The 24,770-nt window shown below is 43.9% G+C and overlaps 1 protein-coding gene across 11 annotated transcripts in view; it reads left to right on the plus strand.

The window, feature by feature from the left end:
* FAM120B (family with sequence similarity 120 member B) overlaps nt 1–24,770 on the plus strand; it is a 748,069-nt gene that overhangs the window by 296,532 nt on the left and 426,767 nt on the right. For all 11 annotated transcript variants that reach the window (XR_011019402.1, XM_068231927.1, XM_068231926.1 and 8 more), the window contains one exon: nt 24,472–24,564. Coding sequence is in view for 10 of the 11 variants with exons in the window: in XM_068231927.1 (XP_068088028.1) it covers nt 24,472–24,564 (93 nt within the window). In the remaining variant the exon portion in view is untranslated. The remainder of the gene's footprint in view (nt 1–24,471; nt 24,565–24,770) is intronic.

Consider the following 24,770-nt stretch of genomic DNA (forward strand, 5'->3'; position numbering starts at 1 on the left):
CAGTTTATTGAGCAAATAATACAGCTTTACAGCAGCAAACGTTTCGGCTGTCCACAGCCTTTTTCAATGCTAATCAATACAAATCACATGATCAATTTTATACCTGCAGGGAAATGACATAATTACATCACATGATCTCCCAATCAGGAAGTAAACAAAACAAGAAAGCAATAAATTGCATATGCACATATGGCAGTCCATAATACATAATCCACTTATCTGATCCCAGATAATCTTATGTAGAATGATGTCTTATCCAGACCCAAAAGTATCTTATTCATTTTTCTAGAAAGAATCCAGACCTAAAAATTACAAAAAGAGATGAAGGTCAAAGTCATGATTGAGACCTCCCGGGTGTAGACTACCCAATCTATCGATCCATAATACCTCACGTCGCTTTAACATCAATATTCTATCCCCTCCCTTTCTAGGTTTGGGGATATGGTCAATGATCATAAATTTAAGGTCTACATCTCTGTGACCAAACTCCCTACAATGGCGAGCTACGGGTAAGTCAGAGTTGACATTCCTGACAGAGCTCCTATGCTGTGCAATGCGATCCCTCACCTTTTGGGTGGTTTCCCCTATGTAATTCAATCCACAGGGGCATCGCAATAAGTACACAACATAAGAGCTCTGGCAGGTCAAATAAAATCTGACACCATATTCATCCCCAAATGTCGAGCCTTTTATTACATGGCGGCACTCACTACAGGATAAACAAGGGAAACTTCCCACTTGTGTCGGGCCCAAAAAAGTAGACAGACTCTTAGGGGCAGGACCAGTGTCGGCATGGACCAAGCGTGTGCCCACTGTCTTGTTCTTCCTATACGCAGGGATAGGAGGCAGAGAAAATTCTGGTATTTCCGGATAGGCATCCGCAAGCATGTGCCAATGTCGCCTCACACTTGCAAGTACCTTATGGGAAAAGCCATGAAACTGGCACACAAAAGGAAGACGTGGTTGGGTACACTTGTGTTCATTTGGAGAGGAGTCGGGCTCTATGACACGTTGCAACTCCTCTTGTAACAAAGATTCAGGATATCCCCGCTCCGAGAGCCTCTCACACATCCGCTGTCTGGCCTGTGCAGCTTGTGTCTTATCCGAGACGATCCTATGAACCCGCATCAGCTGGCTCCTGGCTACAGAGCGAAAGACAGCGGGTGGGTGGTAGCTCTCGAAGCGTAGAAGTTGATTCCGATCAGTCGGTTTCTGGTACAGATTAGAAGACAGAGAGCACCCCTGTCTTCGTATAGTCGTGTCCAGGAAGTGAATTTCAGTTCTGTCATGGACAATCTCGAATCCAATGTTTGGATGAAAATTGTTAAGTTCCGAGTGAAAAGACATGAGGGATCCAATGTCGCCCCGCCATATCGCGAAGACATCGTCTATGTAGCGCCACCAGACGCGACAATGTCTGGCGAACGCTACATTAGAATAGACATGTTTGGTCTCAAAGTCGTGCATAAATGCACCTGCGAAGGACGGAGCGACCTTGGATCCCATAGCTGTGCCCCGCTGTTGAAGAAAAAATTCCTCTTTAAACATAAGGTAATTGTTGTCCAACACAAAATGAAATAAAGTTTCCATGAACTCCATTTCCTGGCTGTTGTATTCATCACTTTGTCGAATCAAATTCATACACGCCCCAATCCCCTCGCTTTGTGGGATCGACGTGTATAAAGATGATACATCCCATCCAACTAACCAGATATCATCAGTTATGTCAAATGTGATTTTGGATACCCTGTTTAAAAAATTGGTGGTGTCTCGTAAATACGATGGTGTCTGTCTGACTAGGGGAGAAAGTATTTTGTCCAACAAAGTGGCTGAGGGAACAAAAACTGACCCTATCCCAGCCACGATTGGACGTCCAGGTGGTGTTGTGGGATTTTTGTGGACTTTGGGCAGGGTGTACAGGACAGGAATTACAGGATTGTGTACAAACAAATATTAACTTAAATCTTTTGCTATAACACTCTTCCTGACGGCCTCATCCAAAATACATTTCAATGCAGTTTTCAAATGTGGGGCGGGATTCTTTCTAGAAAAATGAATAAGATACTTTTGGGTCTGGATAAGACATCATTCTACATAAGATTATCTGGGATCAGATAAGTGGATTATGTATTATGGACTGCCATATGTGCATATGCAATTTATTGCTTTCTTGTTTTGTTTACTTCCTGATTGGGAGATCATGTGATGTAATGATGTCATTTCCCTGCAGGTATAAAATTGATCATGTGATTTGTATTGATTAGCATTGAAAAAGGCTATGGACAGCCAAAACGTTTGCTGCTGTAAAGCTGTATTATTTGCTCAATAAACTGAGCTTGTGTGCTGCAATTCTCTGGACTTTTTGTTGTACTTCAGGGGAACTGGGCACCCCCAATTGCGTGCACACCACCACCAGGAGAGTGTTTATCCGTGTGTTGAGCTGTTGACCACCTCTGGACTGTATATATATATATATATATATATATATAGATATATATATATATATATAGATATATATATATAGAGATAGATATATAGATATATATAGAGATAGATATATAGATATATATAGAGATAGATATATATAGATATATATATATATAGATAGATATAGAGATAGATATATAGATATATATATAGATAGATATAGATAGAGAGATATAGATATATATATCTTGTTCCCCGCTTGCTCTGACTCGGTTTTGCCCTGCCCTTGTCTGCTGTTCTGCCTTGTTTTGTACATATAGAACATACGAATATATCTATATATATATATTCGTATGTTCTTTATGTACAAAACAAGGCAGAACAGCAGACAAGGACAGGGCAAATCCGAGTCAGAGCAAGCGGGGAACAAGAGCCAGAAGCTCATCTGAGCACAGAACACAGCAACAGGGCAGCCAAGCTAAACTGAGGTTCTGGCAAGGTTCCGAGGTAGATGGAGCCCTTAAATACAAATACAGATGATGTAATGAACAATTGTCCAGGATTAATTACATGAGGGCCACCTGCTGGTGAATAGTGAAAGTTCTGCTATCCCAGATACAGGTAAACCGGGAAACTGCAGGTAAGATGATAATGCCACCCGCTGGTGAACACTGATAATACCTCAGTCCAAGAACCTAGTGCAGGGTTGACAATGTCCGTAAAAGGACGGGCAGTCCGTATATACTGCATTAAATTTTGTGTGTCTGTAATTGTCCATACTTTCAGTCAGGCGTCTGTCTAAAAAAAGGTTATCTCTGCCGCGATCTTGTGTCCGCATGTGCGCACCGCGGCTACAGGCAGCTGGGTCTCCAGGCGGCAGCTCTGTAAGGAGCCTCAGGCTTATTTTTCCTGCCTCTTTCCCACCCTCCAATTAAGAATGCTGTTTCTGCTGCTGCTGCCTCTCTCTACCCAGTGAGAGAGAGCAAGAGAAACAGCCAAGCGAGGCCGCCCCCCACACTCCAGTCCAGGAAGCAAGCAGCAGCAGCTGTAGAGCGGACAGATTCCCTGGGGAAAGCAAATCTGAGTTGGAGCAATAAAGTATAGTCCCCGAGCTCCCAGCCTTGGAAACTGTAGAGAGTGGCTTGAGGGAGGGGAAGGGACACTGGATGGGCTCACCGCCACACAGGATCATTCAGTGTGAAAGCTGGCAAGTGACTTATGGTTTGCATTGTAAAACTCGGAGGGGATGAGAGAGAGAATCCTGTATGGGTGGGGGAGGAGAATGGAAAAGGCTGAACTCACGCAGCCACAAGCTTTACTGAATGGGGAATAAAAAGTGAACCCATGACATGAGAAATCAATCAGTGACCGCAGTGTGTGAGCCTCACAGACTAGGCACAATGACAGGTCACACACAGACATCCCTACCAGCACTCAGGGCTGCAACAGTGCAGCTTTCTATCATTCTACAAAGTAACTGCTGTCACTTTCCAGGAAAGCAGTATTTTACCATGTTGGCCATCAGCAAGTGGAAGAAGTTTTAAATCAGTACGATTCCTACTTTCCAGTAAAGTGTCATACTCATTTTCGCACAAAAGCATGAATGTTACTTATTGCACAGTGCAGGGATTGCATGTATAGGGGATGACTAGGACACTTGCATGGTACAAGTATTCTTCCTTTAGAACCATAGGATCAACATAAAACAACACATAATATTCAGAGCGTTATTGCCTCACATGATAGCAGCCACCTATCCAAGTACTTAGGAAACCTCTTCTATTCTATAAATAATTAATTACGCCTGATGTCATGGGAAATCACCTCCTGCATAAACTGGGTAACATCTCATAATATGGTAGGACAATTTTGACAGGATTAGATTGTGAGCTCCTTTGAGGACAGTCAGTGGCATGGCTATGTATTGTGTAAAGTGTTACAGAAGATGCCAGTGCTATAGAAATACATAATAATAATAATAATGTGGTAGGACATTACACTTGGACTATGGTAGGATTAGATTGTGAGCTTCTCTGAGGACAGTCAGTGTGACATGACTATGTACTCTGTAAAGTGCTGCAGAAGATGTCAGTGCTGTTAAATTACATAATAATAATAATATGGTAGGACATTAGACTATGACTATGGCAGGATAAGATTGTGAGCTCCTCTGAGGACAGTCAGTGACATGACAATGTACTCTGTAAAGTGCTGCAGAAGATGTCAGGGTTGGCAACCCTGACCTAGTGCCACCAGCAGGTGCAACCGCATGGAGCCAGATACCTAACATAACCCCACCCCTTTTGGGTGGCCTCAGGATGCTCCATAATGTTCTTACAAGACATTGCGAGCCCCTTTTTTTTAAATTTGAGCACCCCCCACTTAAGGACCCTCTGCACGGACCTAAGACTGGATACCGACAGGCTGGGCAGCGGACTGGATACTCTCAGGCTGGACAGCAGACTGGATACCCTTCAGCTGGGAAGTGGACTGGATACCATCAGGCTGGGCAGACGACTGGATACCATCAGGCTGGGCAGTGGACTGGATACCATCAGGCTGGGCAGTGGACTGGATACCATCAGGCTGGGTAGTGGACTGAATACCATCAGGCTGGGCAGACGACTGGATACCATCAGGCTGGGCAGACGACTGGATACCATCAGGCTGGGCAGAAGACTGAATACCATTAGACAGGACAGCAGGCTCGGTACCAACAGCAGGCTTGGTACCATCAGGAGAATCAGCAGCATATTAAGGCAACTGGAAAGGAGCAGAAGTCTGTGACGGCTGGGCAGCAGCAGACGTCTGTGACGGCTGGGCAACAGCAGAAGTCTGTGATGGCTGGGCAGCAGCAGAAGTCTGTGACGGCTGGGCAGCAGCAGCAGAAGTCTGTGACGGCTGGGCAGCAGCAGAAGTCTGTGACGGCTGGGCAGCAGCAGCAGAAGTCTGTGACGCCTGGGCAGCAGCAGAAGCCTGTGACGCCTGGGCAGCAGCAGAAGCCTGTGACGCCTGGGCAGCAGCAGAAGCCTGTGACGCCTGGGCAGCAGCAGAAGCCTGTGACGCCTGGGCAGCAGCAGAAGCCTGTGACGGCTGGGCAGCAGTAGAAGCCTGTGACGGCTGGGCAGCAGCAGAAGCCTGTGACGGCTGGGCAGCAGCAGAAGCCTGTGACGGCTGGGCAGCAGGCTGGGTAGCACTAGACAGGCTAACAGGCTGGGTAGCGTCAGGCAGAGCAGCAGACTGGATAGCTTCAGACAGGGTGTTACCATTCACAGCGTCGTGCGGGAATTCCTACGCACACGGGTGCACCTTGTCTTTAATATACAAGAATAGGCTCCACGGATGCCGTTGCCGTATATGCGTGTGCCCACGCATGCATATGCGTTTACACCTCAAACAGACGTACACATTAATGCAAAAGTTATGTGCCAGATTCAAATATAGTATATAAAGGGACTGGTGATGGCCATTCAGCGCTCTTACTTCATTGCAGCTTTTATTGGTGTGCCAGATTCCTGTTTATCTCATGTTTGACCCCGGCTCGATTTGACTTCTCTCAGATCTATATTCTTTGTTGCCAACCTCGCTTGTTCCTGACTTCCAATTGCCTGCTGCCAGCCCTGATCCACTGCCTGTCTCTGACCACGCCTGCCAGCCGACTGCCTCCGCCTATTGCCTGTTTACTCGATTACGCCTGCCAACCGCCTACCTTGACCTATTGCCTGTTTACTTGATTACGCCCGTCTGCTGTCTACCTTGACCTTCTGCTTACTCTTCGACTACGCATCCATCCTCCCACTGCGGGGTTCGGTGGTTCTCTCTGCCTCTGGTAGGGCTATCCTGGGGACTGCGACCTAGTGGCTACTAGGCAGCAAAGAAGTCCATTGCCCACTAGGGGTAGCGGCCCATCATCTCTTGCGGGGTGCTCTCGTGAAGACCCCTGGGTGCAGTGTTCTGCTGGCTGAAAGAAAATCTCTGTAGGCTGAAGTCTCCGCTGGCTGGATGTAAGCTTCTGTAGACTGGGTGCAAGTTTCTGCAAGCTGAAGCAAAGTCTCTGCATGTTGGATGCAAGATTCTGCAGGCTGAATGCAAGTTTCTGCACACTGGATGCAGGTCTCTGCAGGTTGAAGCAAAGTCTCTGTGGGTTGGAGCAAAGTGTCTGCAGGCCGGAATGTAATGGCAGGAGAATGTGCAGAAGATTCAAATGCAGTAAAGTCTTTGCAGGAGGCTTGCATGAGGTGGCTGGAGTATTTGCAGGCTGTACTGGAGACTGGGTAACTGATTGTATTGTCAGGGATGGAAATAGATCAACAGATGGAGCAGATGTGGCAGGAGTTGCAGACCCAGATTCAATAGGCTGCACATGCTGAATGGAGGTAGTGGGAACATATTTTTTTTTTATGCTTAGATCTCCATTTTCTTTTGACAACTGAAGGGCCTACTTTATAAGAGGCCAAATCATCGTCTGGGTGTTCTACTCTGGACTTACTGAGGCTGTGTGCTGCAAGCTCTGATCAGCAGAAAAGGAAAGTGAGGAAGCAGACTGAGGAGTGGAAGAGGAAGAAAGCAGTTTTTCCCAGGCAGAGATTAAAGGAAGTACATCCTTATGCCTAGTACACACCATACAATTTTCTGTTAGATTTACCTGCCAGATAGATAATTTCCATCTAACCATCTATCTGCCTAGCAATTAAGCATTGTTCTACTCAGCAGGAGATAACCAGAAGACAATGCAGCATACATAATGACCAGCCTCTACCAGTACTTTACAGAAAATAATCTAATTACAGAAAATCTAACAGAAAAATCTAACAGAAAATTGGATGGTGTGTACTAGGCATTATATAGATACACAAACCCTGATACACAAGAGAATATGCAGATTCCATGCATTCCCACACCCTTCCCCAGATATTGTTCCACAAAATATTCTGCATCATCTTCTAATAAATACAATAATTAATGCATTTGGGCTGGATGTAGGGGCGCCGAAAAATCATCTGAGGGGAAATTGGAAAGTGCTAAATCTACTCATATTTTAATTAAAGAAAACCCGGGGTGGGTTTGTGAAATCCTATTAGGACACAGAGGCACATTCTGTATACAATGAGCAGCCTCTGTGTCCTTACAGTGTGTATCCAGGCTCCCCCCGTGCTCTGCTGTCCCCCATAAAAAAAACCCCGCCAGGCTAGTGACACGCAGATTGTCGCTAGTCTGCTATTTACCTCTGAGTTTTAGTCAGCGCTGCTCCTCTATCTCCTGTATAGCTTGGCTCCCCGCCCGTGTCCCTTCCCTCCCCGCCTCTGTAAGCTTCCTTCAATCGGCTTACAGAGGCTGGGAGGGAAGGGACATGGGCAGGGAGCCGTGCTATAGAGGAGGCGGGGGAGTAGCACTGACTGACACGCAGAGGTAAATAACAGACTAGTGACAATCTGTGTGTCGCTAGCCTGGCAGTTTTTTTATGGGGGACAGCAGAGCCCGGGGGGAGCCTGGATACACACTGTAAGGACACAGAGGCTGCTCATTATATACAGAATGTGCCTCTGTGTCCTAATAGTATTTCACAAACCCACCTTGGGTTCTCTTTAAAGATTCCACTTCCTGACAATGACGAATTCCTTGTGCTACAAAGCCATACATGCGATCAACTAAGGCAAGCAATGATTCTCTGAGATGATCTGAGAAGTACTTGAAAAGCGCAGAAAAACTCACCCTCCTTTGCTAATAATGCATAATATTGCACCTGATTGAGATTCATGTCCAAAAACTCAGACTTGCTGCTGTGATCTGTGTGTGGACAGAACCTACTGTTACGGCTGCACTTAGCAGCAGAATGATAGACCACAATTCTCAGCAAAGACTGAATGAATGTGAAATAAGAAAATACTTTATTATCCATCAGTAAAAGCATTGGCTTTTACTGATGGCTATCACGGTACAAGACTCTACTTGTCAATCAGTGCAACTATATACAGATGAAAAATGGCAAATGCCAACAGTGCAACTCACAAAAGATACAGCAATACTAAACTAACTATCTAACTATATATACAGTGGGATGCGAAAGTTTGGGCAACCTTCGTTATGATTTTCCTGTAAAAATCGCTGGTTGTTGCGATAAAAAAAAAATGTGAGTTAAATGTATCATATAGGAGACGCACACAGTGATATTTGAGAAGTGAAATTAAGTTTATTGGACTTACAGAAGGTGTGCAATAATTGTTAAAACAAAATTAGGCAGGTGCATACATTTGGGCACCACAAAAAGAAAGGAAAACAATATTTAGTAGATCCTCCTTTTGCACAAAGTACAGCGTCTAAACGCTCCCTGTAGGTTCTAGTGAGAGTCTGGATTCTGGTTGAAGGTATTTTGGACCATTCCTCTTTACAAAACATCTCTAGTTCATTCAGGTTTGATGGCTTCTGAGCATGGACTATTCTCTTTAACTCACACCACACATTTTCAAATGTAGTCAGGTCTGGGGACTGAGATGGCCATTCCAGAATGTTGTACTTGTTCCTGTGCATGAATCCCTTAGCGGATTTTGATTAGTGTTTAGGGTCATTGTCTTGTTTAAAGATGCAGCTCTGTCACTGATTCCTGGACATTGGTCTCCAGAATCTGCTGATACTGAGTGGAATCCATGCATCATAAACAACACAGAAGCCTGATTTAGGATAAATAACACAGATCTGATCCTATACTAAGGACTAAAAATTAACTTTTAATAATACATGTTAAAATGGACCTTGGCTGCTATTGTTTCAAGACTGATACAGCGACATGAGGGGCTATATAAAGAACTGGTAAGTATTGCCCTCTCAAAGGGCTCAATTCTGGTAGCTGTGGGAGGTGATAAAAGCATCAGTCGGGAAAATACCTCAGTCGTTATTTTTTTTATTTTTTTTTTAATTCTTGTACATTTTCCCGCCTGTTGCTTATAGTCGGTAAATTAGCGACACAGGGGGAAAACATGGTTTACCGAGTGCTTTTCACTCGGTAAACAATGAGGTATTTTCCCGACAGTTGCCTCTTATACTGCTCCCCGATCCCCCTCCAGACCCCAGCCTGTCATTTTGCTCCGTCCACCCCCCTCCCGAACCCAGCCTCTCATGCTGCTCCCAGACCCCCCTCCCGAGCCCAGCCTGTCATACTCAACCCCGACCCCCCCTCCCGAGCCCGGCCTGTCATACTCTTCCAGACCCCCCTCCCGCGGCACCCGGACTCCTGGAGGGACAATCAGTATGGATTCCCTTGCAGCGCTATAAAGTATAAGTGCTACTCACCATTAAGGCACGCTCCTGCATTGACCGGGCATCCTCCTTCTCCTCCTCCGTATAGCTCCGGCTGTTTACCGTACCGGGGACGCGGCTTAATGACGTCATCAAGCCGCGTCCCGGGTACGGTAAACAGCCAGAGCAGTACGGAGGAGGAGAAGGAGGATGCCCCGTGAACGCAGGAGCGTGCCTTAATTGTGAGTAGTAGCACCAATGCTTCTTAGCGCTGCAAGGGGATGCATATGGATTGTCCCTCCGGGTGCCGCGGGGGGGGGGGGGGGGGTCGGATGAGGGTAGTCGGGGCACTATACTAGCTACATACTGGGGCACTATACTAGTTACATACTGGGGCACTATACTAGCTACATACTGGGGCACTATACTAGCTGCATACTTACTATACTACCTACATACTGGGGCATTATACTAGCTACATGCTGGGGCACTATACTAGCTACATACTGGGGCACTATACTAGCTATATACTGGAGCACTATACTAGCTATATACTGGGGCACTATACTAGCTATATACTGGGACACTATACTAGCTATATACTGGGCACCACACTAGCTATGTACTGGGGACTATACTAGCTATACTGGGGCACTATACTAGCTATACTGGGGCAACTAAACTCCCTATACTGGGGCAACTATGCTAGCTATGCCGCCGCACCCCAGCCCCCCTCTCCCCCGTAACCCGCTGCACACTAGGTCATGCAAAACACCCAGACGCTCCCCCCCCCCAGGTCCCCGGAGGAAAATTGGGTCAGAAAGTTGTCCCCGGGGCGGAAAAGGTTGGGTACCCCTGCCTTATGTGCTGTGGGATGGGCATCCGCAAGACTACTCACTGTCATGGCTTTCCAGCGTTGATCGCGCACCCTCCACTGTTCATCTCAGGGCTACTGTTTACCGTACTGGGGGCTTGATGACGTCATTAAGCCGCTTCCCCCGGTATTGTGAACGGCAGCCCGGCAGTGATCTGCCACCAATCTCGTCACATTTGTGGGGAAATCTGCTGCCAATCTCATCCCATTAGTGGGAAAATCTACTGCCAATCTTGTCGCATTGGTGGGGAAATCTTCTGCCAATCTCATTGCATTTGTGGGGAAATCTGCTGCCAATCTCGTTGCATTTGTGGGGAAATCTGCTGCCAATCTCGTTGCATTTGTGGGGAAATCGGCTGCCAATCTCGTCGCATTTGTGGGGAAATCTGCTGCCAATAAGATTGTATTTGTGGGGATATCTGCTTCCAATCTCGTCGCATTTGTGGGGAAATCTGCCAATCTCATCGCATTTGTGGGGAAACCTGCTGCCAATCTTGTCGCATTTGTGGGGAAATCTGCTGCCAATCTTGTCGCATTTGTGGGGATATCTGCTGCCAATCTCATTGCATTTGTGGGGAAATCTGCCGCCAATCTAATTACCTTTGGGGGGATATCTGCCGCCAATCGAATTGCATTTTGTGGGTATATCTGCCGCCAATCTGACTGCATTTTGTGGGGGTATCTGCCGCCAATCTAATTGCATTTTGTGGGGATATCTGCCGCCAATTTGCATTTTGTCGGAAAATTTGCTGCCATTTGACTACTTGATAAATTATCATGAGGCATGGAACTACTTGATTATTTTATCTAAAATGTATCTGGACGGACCTAATCTCTGTGAATAACACCGCTACTTACTTTGTGGGTTTTTTCGGAGCACTTTTAGGGCCCGTTCACACTTGTAATCGCAGAACGCCGGCGATTACCGCCGGCGTTTTGCGGGAGTGATTTACCCGCGATTTGTGCGGAAAAATCACGACACTGTGACGGTTTTGGAGCGATCGCAATTAGCGTGCTTTGCACGCTAATCACGGTCGCTAATCGCGAAACGCTCGTCGCCGGCAAACCGCTGCCACTCGCTACATTGTGTAGCGGTTTTTGCTAAACCACTAGCGGTTTGCTGTGAGCGGGAATCGCGCGATTCCCGCTCAGGTGAGAACAGGCCCTAAGAGGCTGGGGGTCGGGAGGGGGAGGGCGGAACAAAGAACAAGCTGAAAAGGCTCCATGTTATGTGACCGATATCACCATTCTATCACAACACTGCATTTATCATGTGGTAGAGCTAGGTCTAATTATGTGAGGTAAAAGACATGCAAACACGCACCTTATTTCACTTCAGAATTCAAGTGTGAGGTATTTCACTACTAAATATCACACATTTTTAGTAGAAAATTACCACATGAATTACCTCATGAAATTATATGAGGTAAAACTTTACTTAAACTACCAGAATTCAAAAGTTGATTTCCCTCATGAGGTAAACCCAATTCCATGAGGTAATTATTTACTAAACGCTACCAGAATTGAGCCCAAAGTGGCTGAAGAAAAAAACAGTTTGGGGCTGTGGTAAAGTATATGAGGATAAACCCTCAGCAGCCTCCTAACATTGGCTTCAATTCATCAAAGGGTGTTCGTTAACAAAACCCCAGTTCTTAAAATATCGCATTCGGTATTTTACACTTCACTGTGCTAATTCATCAATATTTTCACATGTGCTGTAGAAGTTCTTAAGTTACTGAACTACTAGGCTTCAATTCATCAAAGGCTGTTGGATAACAGCAGAGCAGTGCTGAGCAGCTTGGAGTGTCTCTGTGTTGTTACAAGCTGCTGTGAGGCATTTACAATAGAAGGTATCCCGACATCCCTTTAGATGTAACCATTTCTTATATTTACTGTTTTTTATACTGCCTCTGCTGCCTTGAATCTGTCCATCAGTCTTTCTTAAAGGGACTCCGAGCTCTGAAAAAAAAGGAAAGTTGTACTCACCAGGGGCTTTTTCCAGCCCAGTGCTGGTCGGGAGGTCCCACGCCGGCGTCCTGGCTCCTCTCCTTCTCCCCGCTCCGGAATGGCTGGCAGGCCGCAGCCCGGGCGACACTCTCCCGAGTGTCGGGCTGCTTCTTCCGCATATGACGCGGATTACGTCACACGCCGGCCGCCTCGCGTCATCACGGCGGCCGGCGTGAAAGTACTGCGCATGCGCGAACAAAGCGCACATGCACAGTACTTTCACGCCGGCCGCCGTGATGACGCGAGGCGGCCGGCGTGTGACGTAATCCGCGTCATATGCGGAAGAAGCAGCCCGACACTCGGGAGAGTGTCGCCCGGGCTGCGGCCTGCCAGCCATTCCGGAGCGGGGAGAAGGAGAGGAGCCAGGACGCCGGCGTGGGACCTCCCGACCAGCACTGGGCTGGAAAAAGCCCCTGGTGAGTACAACTTTCCTTTTTTTTCAGAGCTCGGAGTCCCTTTAACATTTTACCTAATTGCCACAACTTAGATTAACTTCCCAGAGACATTACAAATGCCATGCTTGTTGATTTCACAACTAGCAACTTTGAATTTTCAAACAGGGACTCAAAGGGTTACACCACCGAAGGGAACTAGGAAAATATCTTGTCCGTTCTCTCTGCTCACTGCCTGGGGGGGTCTGTTTCACTGGAGAAGCCTGTGCGACCTATCAGCGCACTTGCAAGAGAACAGGGGCTATTTCTATTGGCTGCCTGCTCCTGTCAATCATGAGGACATCCACAGAAAGGCATTCGAAGCTAGTTGACACGGGAGAGCTGGAGATAATCACCGAATGTGTTAGCGAATGCTGTAAGCTTGATGAATTGACATTTGCTTACATTTTACTGACATGTGTGGAGATAATCACCTCACAAGGTGGTAATTTATCTCATTGCTCTGTAATGTCAGTTTTTCATGCGGTAACAGCTTTGATGAATTAACATTTTCTTAAGTGCTCCGCAAAGTCAGCTGTTTTCAGCATTACCGCATGCGGTACTGCTTGATGAATTGAAGCCATTGTCACTGAATAAATTAATACACAACCCCCACCAAATAACCCGACATGTTTCACTTCCTTAAAGGAAGCTTTTTCAAGGGAAATATTAAAAGTGCAAAGTGCTAATCATAGTGATAAGGTGCATAAATACATTCAGAAAAACAATAAAATCAGTGCAGAACTGATTTTATTGTTTTTCCTGAATGTATTTATGCACCTTATCACTATGATTAGCACTTTGCACTTTTAATATTTCCCACATTGTTTTTCTCTTCAGCCACATTGAGGGGGCAATACTGAGATAGTTTTCTCACACTTACCAGTTCTTTATATGAAATCCATGCATCCTCAACTTTAACAAAATTCCCAGTCCTTGCACTGGCCACACAGCCCCACAGTATGATGGAACTACCACCATATTTTACTGTAGGTAGCAGGTGTTTTTCTTGGAATGCTGTGTTCTTTTTTCCTCCATGCATAACGCCCCTTTTTATACCCAAATAACTCTATTTTTCGTTTCATCAGTCCACAGCACCATATTCCAAAATTAAGCTGGGTTGTCCAAATGTGCTTTAGCATATCTCAAGTGGCTTGGATTGTGCCGTGGGCGAAGAAAAGGCTTCCTCTGCATCACTCTCGCATACAGCATCTCCTTATGTAAAGTACGCTGAATGGTTGAATGATGCACAGTGACTCCATCTGCAGCACGACGATGTTATAGGTCTTTGGTGCTGGTCTGTGGGTTGACTCTGACTGTTCTCACCATTTGTTGCTTCTGTTTAGCCGAGATTTTTCTTGGTCTGCCACTTTGAGCCTTAATTTGAACAGAGCCTGAGGTCTTCCATTTCCTCAATAGATTCCTAACTGTGGAAACAGACAGCTGAAATCTCTGAGACAGCTTTCTGTATTCTTCCCCTAAACCATGATGGTGAACAATCTTTGTCTTCAGGTCATTTGAGAGTTGTTAGGAGACCCTCATGTTGCTACTCTTCACAGAAAATTAAGAGAGGAGGGAAACTTAAAATTGACCCCCTTAAATACTCTTTCTAATAAATGGATTCACCTGTGTATGTAGGTCAGGGGTCACTGAGCTTACCAAGCCAATTTAAGTTACAATAATTAGTTCTAAAGGTTTTGGAATCAATAAAATGAAATAGAGATGTTTTGTAAAGAGGAATGGTCCAAAATACCTTCAACCAGAATCCAGACTCTCACTAGAACCTGCAGGAAGCGTTTAGAGGCGGTAATTTCTGCAAAAGGACGATCTACTAAATATTGTTTTCGTTTATTTTTGCGGTGCCCAAATTTATGCACCTGCCTATTTTTGTTTAAACAATTATTGCACACTTTCTGTAAATCCAATGAACATCATTTCACTTCTCAAATATCACTGTGTGTGTCTCCTACATGATATATTTAACTGACATTTTTTATCGTATCAACCAATGATTTATACAGGAAAATCATGATGATTAACAAGAGTGCCCAAATTTTTGCATCCCACTGTGTGTATGTATATAGATAGATAGAGAGAGCGCGAGAGAGGAAGAGAGGGAGAAAGGGAGAGGGAGAGAGAATGAATCAGAGTCAGAACAAGCAGGGAACAAGAGCCAGGAGGTCAGATCAAGATGGCGCTTATCAGAGCCTGGAACACAGAACACAGCAACTGGACAGCCAAGCTGGCCTGAGGTTCTGGCAAGGTACTGAGGTAGGTGGAGTACTTAAATAAAAATCAAAACTAGTGACGTAATGTATAATTGTCCAGGATGATTTACATGAGGGCCACCTGCTGGTGATTAGTGAAAGTACAGCTATCCAGATACAGAGAGCCACCAGCAGGTAAACTGGGAAACTGCAGGTAAGATGATGTCCGTGAAGTGCTGCAAAATGCAACCTGCCGGTGAACGCAGATAACACCACAGTCCAAGCACCTAGTGCTACCAGCAGGTACAACCGCATAGAGCTAGATTCCTAACAGATATACATGCAGGCAGGGCTGTTTTTAGGCAAAGGCATTCCAGTCCATTGCCTGGAGAGCCATTGGTCCAGGGGGCGCCATGGCCCCGGATTAATCCCTGCCCCAAATGAAGCCCCACCCCTGGACTAAGCCCCACTCCATAGGTGTTCTATTACCTGCTTCTGCTTTGTGTGCAGCAGCAATAAGTTTGTTTTCACATTAGAGGAAACTTGAGATGAAAATAAGTTAAACTATTGTATCTATCCTTTTACTCCTATTTTTTTTTACCACAATTGTATCTTCTTTTTAAAAGCTACAAAAATAGGTTCAATGATATAGTTTTTCACACAGTCTGTTTCCCAGGGCTAAATTTATCTATCCCCTGCACTGAGAATCTGTTCTCTTCCAGGCAAAAGTTTTATGCCTTGGAATTCCTTATTAGTGACGGTTACATTTTAGTCCAACTAGGCCCCGACTGGAGAGAAATTTTCACTTGCATACCTGAATGGTTATAGGCAGAAAAAGAAGAAAAGGAACAAAGCCTAGTTATTGGTATGTTTGGCATTTAACTATCTCATCATGTCACATTTCACCTTGAGTACACTTTAAGGGGAACCACTGTTTTAAAATACAGTATATCTACATTATTCTTCCTAGGCTGGGCCTTTGTTTTAAAATTGGAAACAGAATCCATCTCTATAGGATAGCTAGTAGATGGGTACTTGGTGTCATAGTGACATTAGGATTTTACGAACAATCTGTAATTATACAAGACTGTTTTATAGAGAAAGGTTATGATAAAGATATGATTTGTAAAGGGAGGGAGAGGGGATTTTAAGAGGGGAGAGGTTCAAGATTGGCCAAGAAGTTCAAAGCAACAAATTCACATAAGGTAAGGGACGATTTTTTTGTTCATTACCACTTTTGCTAGGAGTCACCATACAGTGAAGCATATTATTTAAAAAAATGGGGTATTCTGCAAAAAGACTCAAACATAGGTCCACATCTTCCCAGGAAATCTCGCATTCTATATAGGAGACCTTCGAACATAAGTAATAAATTAGTGACTAATTGTGTACGAGTAAATAGATCCATATGGTTCCATCTTGAAAAGGTTTTTTCAAATAACCCTCCAGGACAGGTGCTACATATGAAATGAGATATGGGCTCCGCCCTCAACAGGAAACACAAAGAACTAGCTCTCTATAAGTTCCACCCCTCAGTATCCACCTGCCAGTTCTTTGTGTTTCCTGTCCCGGGAAGCCTCTAGCTCTCTACAGCTAGATATGGTCAGCAGCCAGGCAGTGCTGAGGCCATGGAACTTTTATAGGTAGCCCTGTCCTGGAAGGATTACTGGGGGTTTACCTTGTTTTTCCACGGTAGTGGATCTCTGAATCATGCTGGAGGTCAGCTATGTAAGGAGAGACGGGGTTTGAGGCAGCATGGTGGAGACCGATCGCGCGTCGGAGGGAAGCTTTCACTTTGCGGAGGCGGAAAGGTGACTTCCTTTGGCGGTAGTGTGATTCTCAGCGTGTCCAGAGCGGAGGCAAGGGCAATAGCGCTGTGAGCACAACACTTCCGACCTTATGGGGACATCGTATCCGGTACGCGCAGCTGTCAGAACGCCGAGAGGTCCATTCCCCACACCGCGGTTGGTGTTTGGTGGAGATGGACACGAGACAGAGGACGGCAGACCAAGTAAGTGGCGGCGGACATCGGAGGATGGTTGCCCGTCTGATTCTGAGGTCTATGCCTAAACCTGGCGCAAGGGAAGATTTTTTTAGTTTCTTACAGCGCTGATGGTTGTAGAAAGTCTTTTGTCTACTATTGCCCATGTATTCAGCACTATGTTTACTTACCCAAATTGTTTGGGTTGTGGGTGTTTATCTTAAGCATGTTCTCATGTCTTTACTTAAACTGCTGAATTATATAACTTTGCTGCAGATAACTTCATCATGAGGTTTGTGCACGCAGGTGGACAAAATCAATTGATTGATTAATTATCCCAGGAAATGTGTTCTGTGCGCATTTAATTTGTCGTATGCATCTTGCATTTGAATGGGCAGCATAATTTATTTTTATCATTTCATTTTACTTGAAATTAGATTAAGTTTCACTGTTATACTTTATATATGCCTAGCTTTATGAGTAGAGCTAAGTCTGGGGTTTACTGATTATACCAAATAGCTATCTCATGGCATGTTAAATATTTATGTATGCTGGTTAACAGACTTAATTGATTAAATCATCAATTGCATGTTTTTCAGGATGCTTTTGAGCCTACTGATAGCTCTGATAGGTCCAGCAATTGCCATCTTTGGAACAAAGTGTTGCATGCTGTGTGTTATAAACAGGTAAGCCGCGTTAGACTGTTTGCACATGCGCAGTTATGTTGGAAGGGGAGGTCTCCCCTCCTCCTCCGCGGCCAGCCACACGGCTAATTAATATTCACTGCACTGTGACGTGCAGTGTTTACTTCCTGGAGCGGCCGCTCTGTGTGGCGTTTGGCTGGCGGGACCAAGTGATGCGGGTCACATGGTCTCCGCATCGCACATCGCGAAAAAGGCGCACCAACAGCTGCATAACGCAGTTCTTGGTAGCATCCTCCTCCAGCACCACCGGGCGTTGCGTTGGGGGCACGTTATGCAACTTATAGCATGCCCTAAAACACAACATCCTGGGGGGAAAGAAGCCTTGGGCTCCCTGCACACTGCAAATGCATGCAGTGTGCAAAAGGCCTTATGCTGGGAATACACGGTTCGTTTTTGCCTTCGTTTAAACCTTCGTTTCGATTGTGCCTTTTGTCCTTTTCGATCCCGAAATAATCAGTCATACGGTTAATATCACCACCCACGGTTTAGTTTTTTTTTCCGATTCTGATGGTTTCGTTTTTCCAATGATCGAAGGCTGCAAAGAAACGAAACGAAAATCCCTTTTTACAGGGACGGACTAGCAAAAACGAATGTATAATCGATCTGAACAGCCATCAAGCCTACCAATGGCTCGATTAGATGGATAAAGAGAGATAATATCAAACATGTTCGATCACTAGTCGTTCGTTTTTGGGGTCTATTAATCGAAACTATAATGAGATTATGACTATTTTCACATACGTTTTCAACACTCGATTCGTTTACCGAACGAATCGAAGGTTTAAACGAAGGCAAAAACGAACCGTGTATTCCCAGCATTAGACTGGTCTAAAGTATCTTGTTAAAAATGCATATCAAGTGCAAATAATAAAGATACTACAGCATCTTGCAAAGAGTTTGTTATCCATTAGGCAAGAAATGGTGGAAACATTTAAAGCTTTTAAAGAAAGCCTTCCTTCTACTTCAGTTTCACAGCCGCTTCAGACTGCTTAAATTCAATCTACAAAACCTAAGAAAGCAATAAGGAAATCTCCTAGAATAACACTTTCTTCTGAAGAGGAAGATGATAGTCAGCAGGAAGTTGTTAATCCGGATTCCAAATCTTTTGAGGATTTATCTGTGCAGAGTGAAGCAGAGGGGACTGTAAAGTCCTCAAAGTTTAAGTTTGCTGCTGGAAGAAACTGAAGAATCATTGAAGGCAATTCATTCAACTTTGGATATTCCACTACAAAAAAAAAAAAAAAAAAAAAAAAAAATTATCATCTGCAATGATACATGATATACACAGGAATGGAACCATGTGAGCATTAGCAGTTATGTTTCCCAGTTCATATTCCTCTATTAAAACTTAGTCACAGCTCAATGTAAAGAGCCGGATAAAAGAATATTTGTATCTAGGGCCTCTTTCGCAGTGCGACAGTAAAATCACATGTTATAAAATGATTCAACGCAGACTAACGCACAGCAATACTAAGTCTGTGGGACATTCACAGTGCACACGTTGCGTTTATGTGTAACTTGTAGCATTGTTAGATAGTGCTGCACGCTGTGCGTTATACACATTATTGGCTGCGTTGGACGGTTTGCACATGCTCAGTAATTACTTGGAAGCATAGTTTTCATTGCCTGTATGTTCTACTGTATGGGACGATAACGAGGCATTAACTTGCGTTGCAACCTTTTGGGGTGCTGCGGTGTAAGTTTGCGTTGCGATTGTAACGTTGCATCAAAACGCAACATCCCACTGTGAAAGTAGCCTCAGGGTTTGAAAAGGCGTTATCCATTTTCTGAGGAAGACGCTAAGCCTGGGGATTCATGTTCTAAACTTGATGCTGCATTTAGTCAGGTTGGAAGGTGAATGAGTTATCATTCAAGGTCTAAAGCGGCCTTAAAAACCAGAAAATAAGTTGAAATTTCTCTTAAGAAAGCATGGTCTGCTACTGCTCCCATTCGGAGTCACGTCAGCACCCAGAATCTTCACAAAAGTAATGGCAGAAATTGTGGGAACCCTTCATTAAAAAGGTGTTATGATAATGCCATACTTAGATGACCTTTTAGTAGTGACAGACAGTATTGTGAAGTTGAAACATCAGAGATCTCGTCATCCAGCAGTTGGTACGAGCAGGTTGGTTAGGAAACCGACAAAAATCAAATTTGATTCCGACACAGGTTATTCAGTTCTTGGGGTTCAGAATTAATTTCCATAGCTTAGAAATTATTTCTTCCACAAGACAAGTTAGGCAAAATTCATGCCTTAGTGGAAAATTTCCAGCAAAGATCAATAGTAACAGTCAAACAAGTGATGAGTCTAATAGGATTTTTGACATCCACAGCACCGGCAGTGTATTGGGCATTGAAACCTGGGATGAGCAGAAACTACGCCAGTACGAATTTACGCATCATAGTTTGCATCTACGCATGGTAGTTCATAGGTAAAGTTTTTCAAAACAACGCTTATGAATTTACGCATAGTGAAGTACTGCTACACGTAGCTTACGCCCACTATGCGTAGTGAATGTGTGTATTGCGTAGTGAACTACGAATGCGTTTCTTGCGTCTAATTTTCAGCGTGTGATTGTATGCTTACAAATTTACGCAGGGGAAAGGGGAATGTAGGCATTGAAGAGGTCCCGGTATAAGCAGTTATAGAGAAATGAATGCGTAAAATTTTCTGCATATAAGCACAAGCATCCGCACACACTATGCTTCACACTACGCGTAATTGCGTATTTTTAATGCATAGTCTACGTGATGCATACAAAACGAATATTTGATATTCGCAGCCGTAGTTTGTTGAAGTGTAATTGAGTAAAACCATGTGTAGTTCCAGCGTAGCGAAGTTGGCTGACTACAACCATCCTTGATTGAAACGTGAGAATATTACAACGGCTCCTGCGCAGTTGGAAAGTAAGTCATGCAGCTTTAAACCGCATGGTGTCTATTCCAACACGGTTGAAACAATCACTCAGTTGGTGTATAATAGCAGACAATGTCACTCGGGGACGACTATGGTAGTTTCAGATGACAAAAGTGTTAACAGACGCAAGTATTCTTGGGAGAACCCACATAGATGGGATATATCTACAAGGAACTTGGTCAAAGCAGATTAATCTTCAAATTTCGGAGAGCATCTGGGAATGAAGAGAGCCCTAGACCATGCAAAATACAGGTTAAAAGACCAGCATGTTCAAGATCAGGTCAGACAATATAACAGTAGTGATGTATGTAAACAAACAAAGGTGTACCAGGTCATCACAACTTCTTGATTTGATACTGCAGCTGCTAGATTGGGCGGAGAACAATCTTCAATCGATCTCAGCGGTTCACCTAAAGGGTTCATTAAAGGAGTACTATCGATTGAAACGACTTTTTTTTTTAATACTGTATATTAGTGTACACATTACCACTAGTGCTAGGGGCACTTTATTTATTCACCCAGGTCTCTCTCTTGCTATCCCTGCTTAAAAATTCATTTCTCACACAGCTCATAGTAGTTTGGGTCACCCTGAGCTGCTTGGTTACTCTGTCACACAGCTCACAAATATATTTCACTGTGTCACTCACAGCATGCAGGAGACATGAGGAGAAATAGGCTGATCTGAGGTGGTAACAGGTAACTAAATGAGCTGGAATATTGCTGGAATATAACTAGCTATAAACAATAGTCTGTGTTTACACTCAGTCTGGCTGCCTGCTTGTGGTGATTCACTCCAGGCTGCATCCACTTTACAAGCTGCTGAGAGGGGCAGACCACTGTTTACAATTAGCATTATTAGTATCTTTATCAGTCAAGAGAAGCAAAGATAATAAACACACATTGCTAGAATCTTTAACCCCTTACCACCATATCAACAAGATTCTTTCAGCAAGGTGATAATTAAACTATAAACTGAGGAGTTGATAGCAACTCCCCTGTGCAGACATGGGCTTAGCCCTCTGGGAGCCCTCAGCATATAGATACATTTGTATCAAACACTGACGGCCAAAACTGACGGAGGATTTTACAGCTGAGAGGAACAGCTGTGTGAGGAATCAAATTGCTCCTAGTACTTGTCCTAATGTGTGCTACAACATACAGCATTTAAAAATAAATGCATACATCGATAGTATTCCTTTAAGCAACATGGTGGATCTGTTCAGCGGGAAGAGACTATCAATCTAATGCTAAGTCCTGAAGTGTTCAAGTTGTTAGCGAAAAAGTAGGGACAACCACAGATCGATTTATTCGCCAATCTGGAGAATACTCAGTGCCGCCAGTTTTTCTCTCTAGACCCAAGAGGCGCTTCGGGAGTAGATGCCTTGGCTCAAATGTGGGATTATCAAATATCTTATGCATTTCCTCCAATACCACTGTTACCAATAGTATTACAGAAGCTGAAATCGATAACAATGTATCTAATATTAATTGAACTAGATTGGCTGAAAATAATCTGGTATCCAATGATTAAGTTGATGCTGGTGGACAGACCAATGCCATTAACAGACAGACTATACCTTCTCAAAAAGAAAAGACAAATGGACTCAGATTCCGAATCTTCGATTGACAGCTTGGTTTCTGAAAGGAAGATCTTAAAAGATAGAGGGTTAATAGAATATAATTAAAAGTAGAAAGAAAGTCACTAGAGCAATATATCAAAACTATTGGAAAACTTTTTGTCAATGGAAGAGAAAGACAGGACTCCGATCCAATAAGCTTGCTACAGTGTTAGGATTTTTGCAAGAATACGTTGACAAAAATCTAGCATTGAGTACCCTAAAGATCCAAGTGGCAGCCTTATCACTATACTCGGATGAGAGGTTAGCATTAGAACCTCTAGTTATTAGTTTTTTTGTTTGTCAGTTACAAATCGAAAGGAGTTCAAAGTCCTAGAGAGGTAACCGCTCACTCAACAGGGTCAGTGGCAACTTCATGGGCTTATAGAGCTGGAGCAACAGCGGCGGATATCTGCAAGACAGCAACTTGGAAATCCGTGAACACCTTCATTAGGCATTACCAACTGGGCTTATCAGCAGAAGAACAGGCATTTGGAAGAAAAGTTCTTCAGGCTGTTGTCCCTCCCTGAGGTTGGTATTTATTGCATATCATCTCATATGTAGCACCTGTCCTGGAGGGTTATTTGAAAAAACCAAAATTAGCTTACCTGGTAATGCTGTTTTTAATAACCGTCCAGGACAGGTGACCCACCCATTTTGATATATATATTTATGTATAATATTGACTGAAGCATATATTTCTGTGTGTTTATACGGATGTTTATGTACATGCAAGTTTTTTGTTAAATTGTTTGAAAGAAGAATCGGTATCAGGACAGTTAATTGGAACGTACTGGCAGGTGGATACTGAGGGGTGGAACTTATAGAGAGCTAGTTCTTTGTGTTTCCTGTTGAGGGCGGAGCCCATATCTCATCTCATATGTAGCACCTGTCCTGGAGGGTTATTAAAAACAGCATTACCAGGTAAGCTAATTTTGGTTTTCTTCCATGTAAAAATGTAAAATTATGTAAGCTATGCGAATATGGTGGGACCAAGGTTACTAACTTCACTTCCTCTACAAATGGAAGGGTGTTCAAGATCTACCAGTTTCTTACTTGCAGTACAGTGGGAGTTGTGTATGTGCTCGTCTGCCCGTGTGGTCTGCAATAAGTGGGTCACACGGGCAGAACAGCAAAACAAGTTTTTCTGAACACATTTACAACATTACACATCCTGAGAATAAATCTCATAGTGTTCCAGAACATTTTTCATCTGTGCATGGTGGGGGTACCAGATGGAATCAGGTGTTTTGTTGTTGATAGGGTTAAACCGCATTGGAGAAGAGGAAATACTATTAAGGCTTTTTCACAATTAGAAACCCGGTGAATTTATCTACTTAGCACTTTCAAACCGCATGGGTTGAATGCACATATGCGGCATCAATGACACCTGGCGTATACGACGAAGCCTGACTTTTCAGAAGATTTTCAAGAGTTAAAAAGTAGTCTTATACGCCAGAATATACAGTAAGTATACTTTTTATTCCTGCTTCAGGTCAATACAATAGCGCTTTTCAAAGCAGTATTCCACGGAAGTGAGTGCCTCTCTACTCTAACATGTTTTCAATAAATCGAAGGGAGTGTGACTAAAAAGAAGCGGACCTGGAGTACCTAGCTGGGATGGTTATTTTTCCTGTAAGCCTGAATGGTGGTTGCAGATTATTGCAACCCATACTTGTGAGTATAATACTTACACTGTACATATCAAATTCTTACAAATGATACTGCACCATTGGGTTCCTGGACTCTTTCATCTAGCTACTTGGAGACGATTGCGATCACCCAAAATCACACCACCATATTTTACAAACTTTTTATGCATTATTTATAGAATACAGTCCTTTTTTTCTCTATATCAGGCAACCTGAAGATATTGCTGGCTTTTTGTAAGTTTTGACCTCTTTATTTGTGTTGTTGTAGACAAACTGATGAATCTAAAGCACTTTCCCCTTTAACTAAGAATGTAATGAATGTGCAAAACGCCTGTCTGGGATCCATCTGCAAACCAAACATTTCTAATTTGTTTTTTTTCCCCTTTACTACGGCTTACAACTATGTATTTCTTTATCATCAGGTGGATAGTCTAAGTCTGACAGACGTGGAAGCATTTCTGGCTCAAGCTTTGTGCCTTCAAGGGAAATCAGCATCTTGGCTTAAAAGCTTGCAGGTACAGACACACCACACTTGTGTGTAGCACTTTTAACCGGGTTGTAATCTTGCATTAAATATCAAAGTTAGCAGTCACCTACCCTGATAACAGTTAAATAAAGAATTAAGGAATATGTAAATGGTTTTCCCTTTGTGCAGAAATTAAATACCAACTTTTCACACATTAATGATGAGTGTGATGCTTTTGTCAACAAATATTAACTA

Source organism: Hyperolius riggenbachi, chromosome 4 (assembly GCF_040937935.1).
Source record: "Hyperolius riggenbachi isolate aHypRig1 chromosome 4, aHypRig1.pri, whole genome shotgun sequence".
NCBI classification, from domain to species: Eukaryota; Metazoa; Chordata; class Amphibia; order Anura; family Hyperoliidae; genus Hyperolius; species Hyperolius riggenbachi.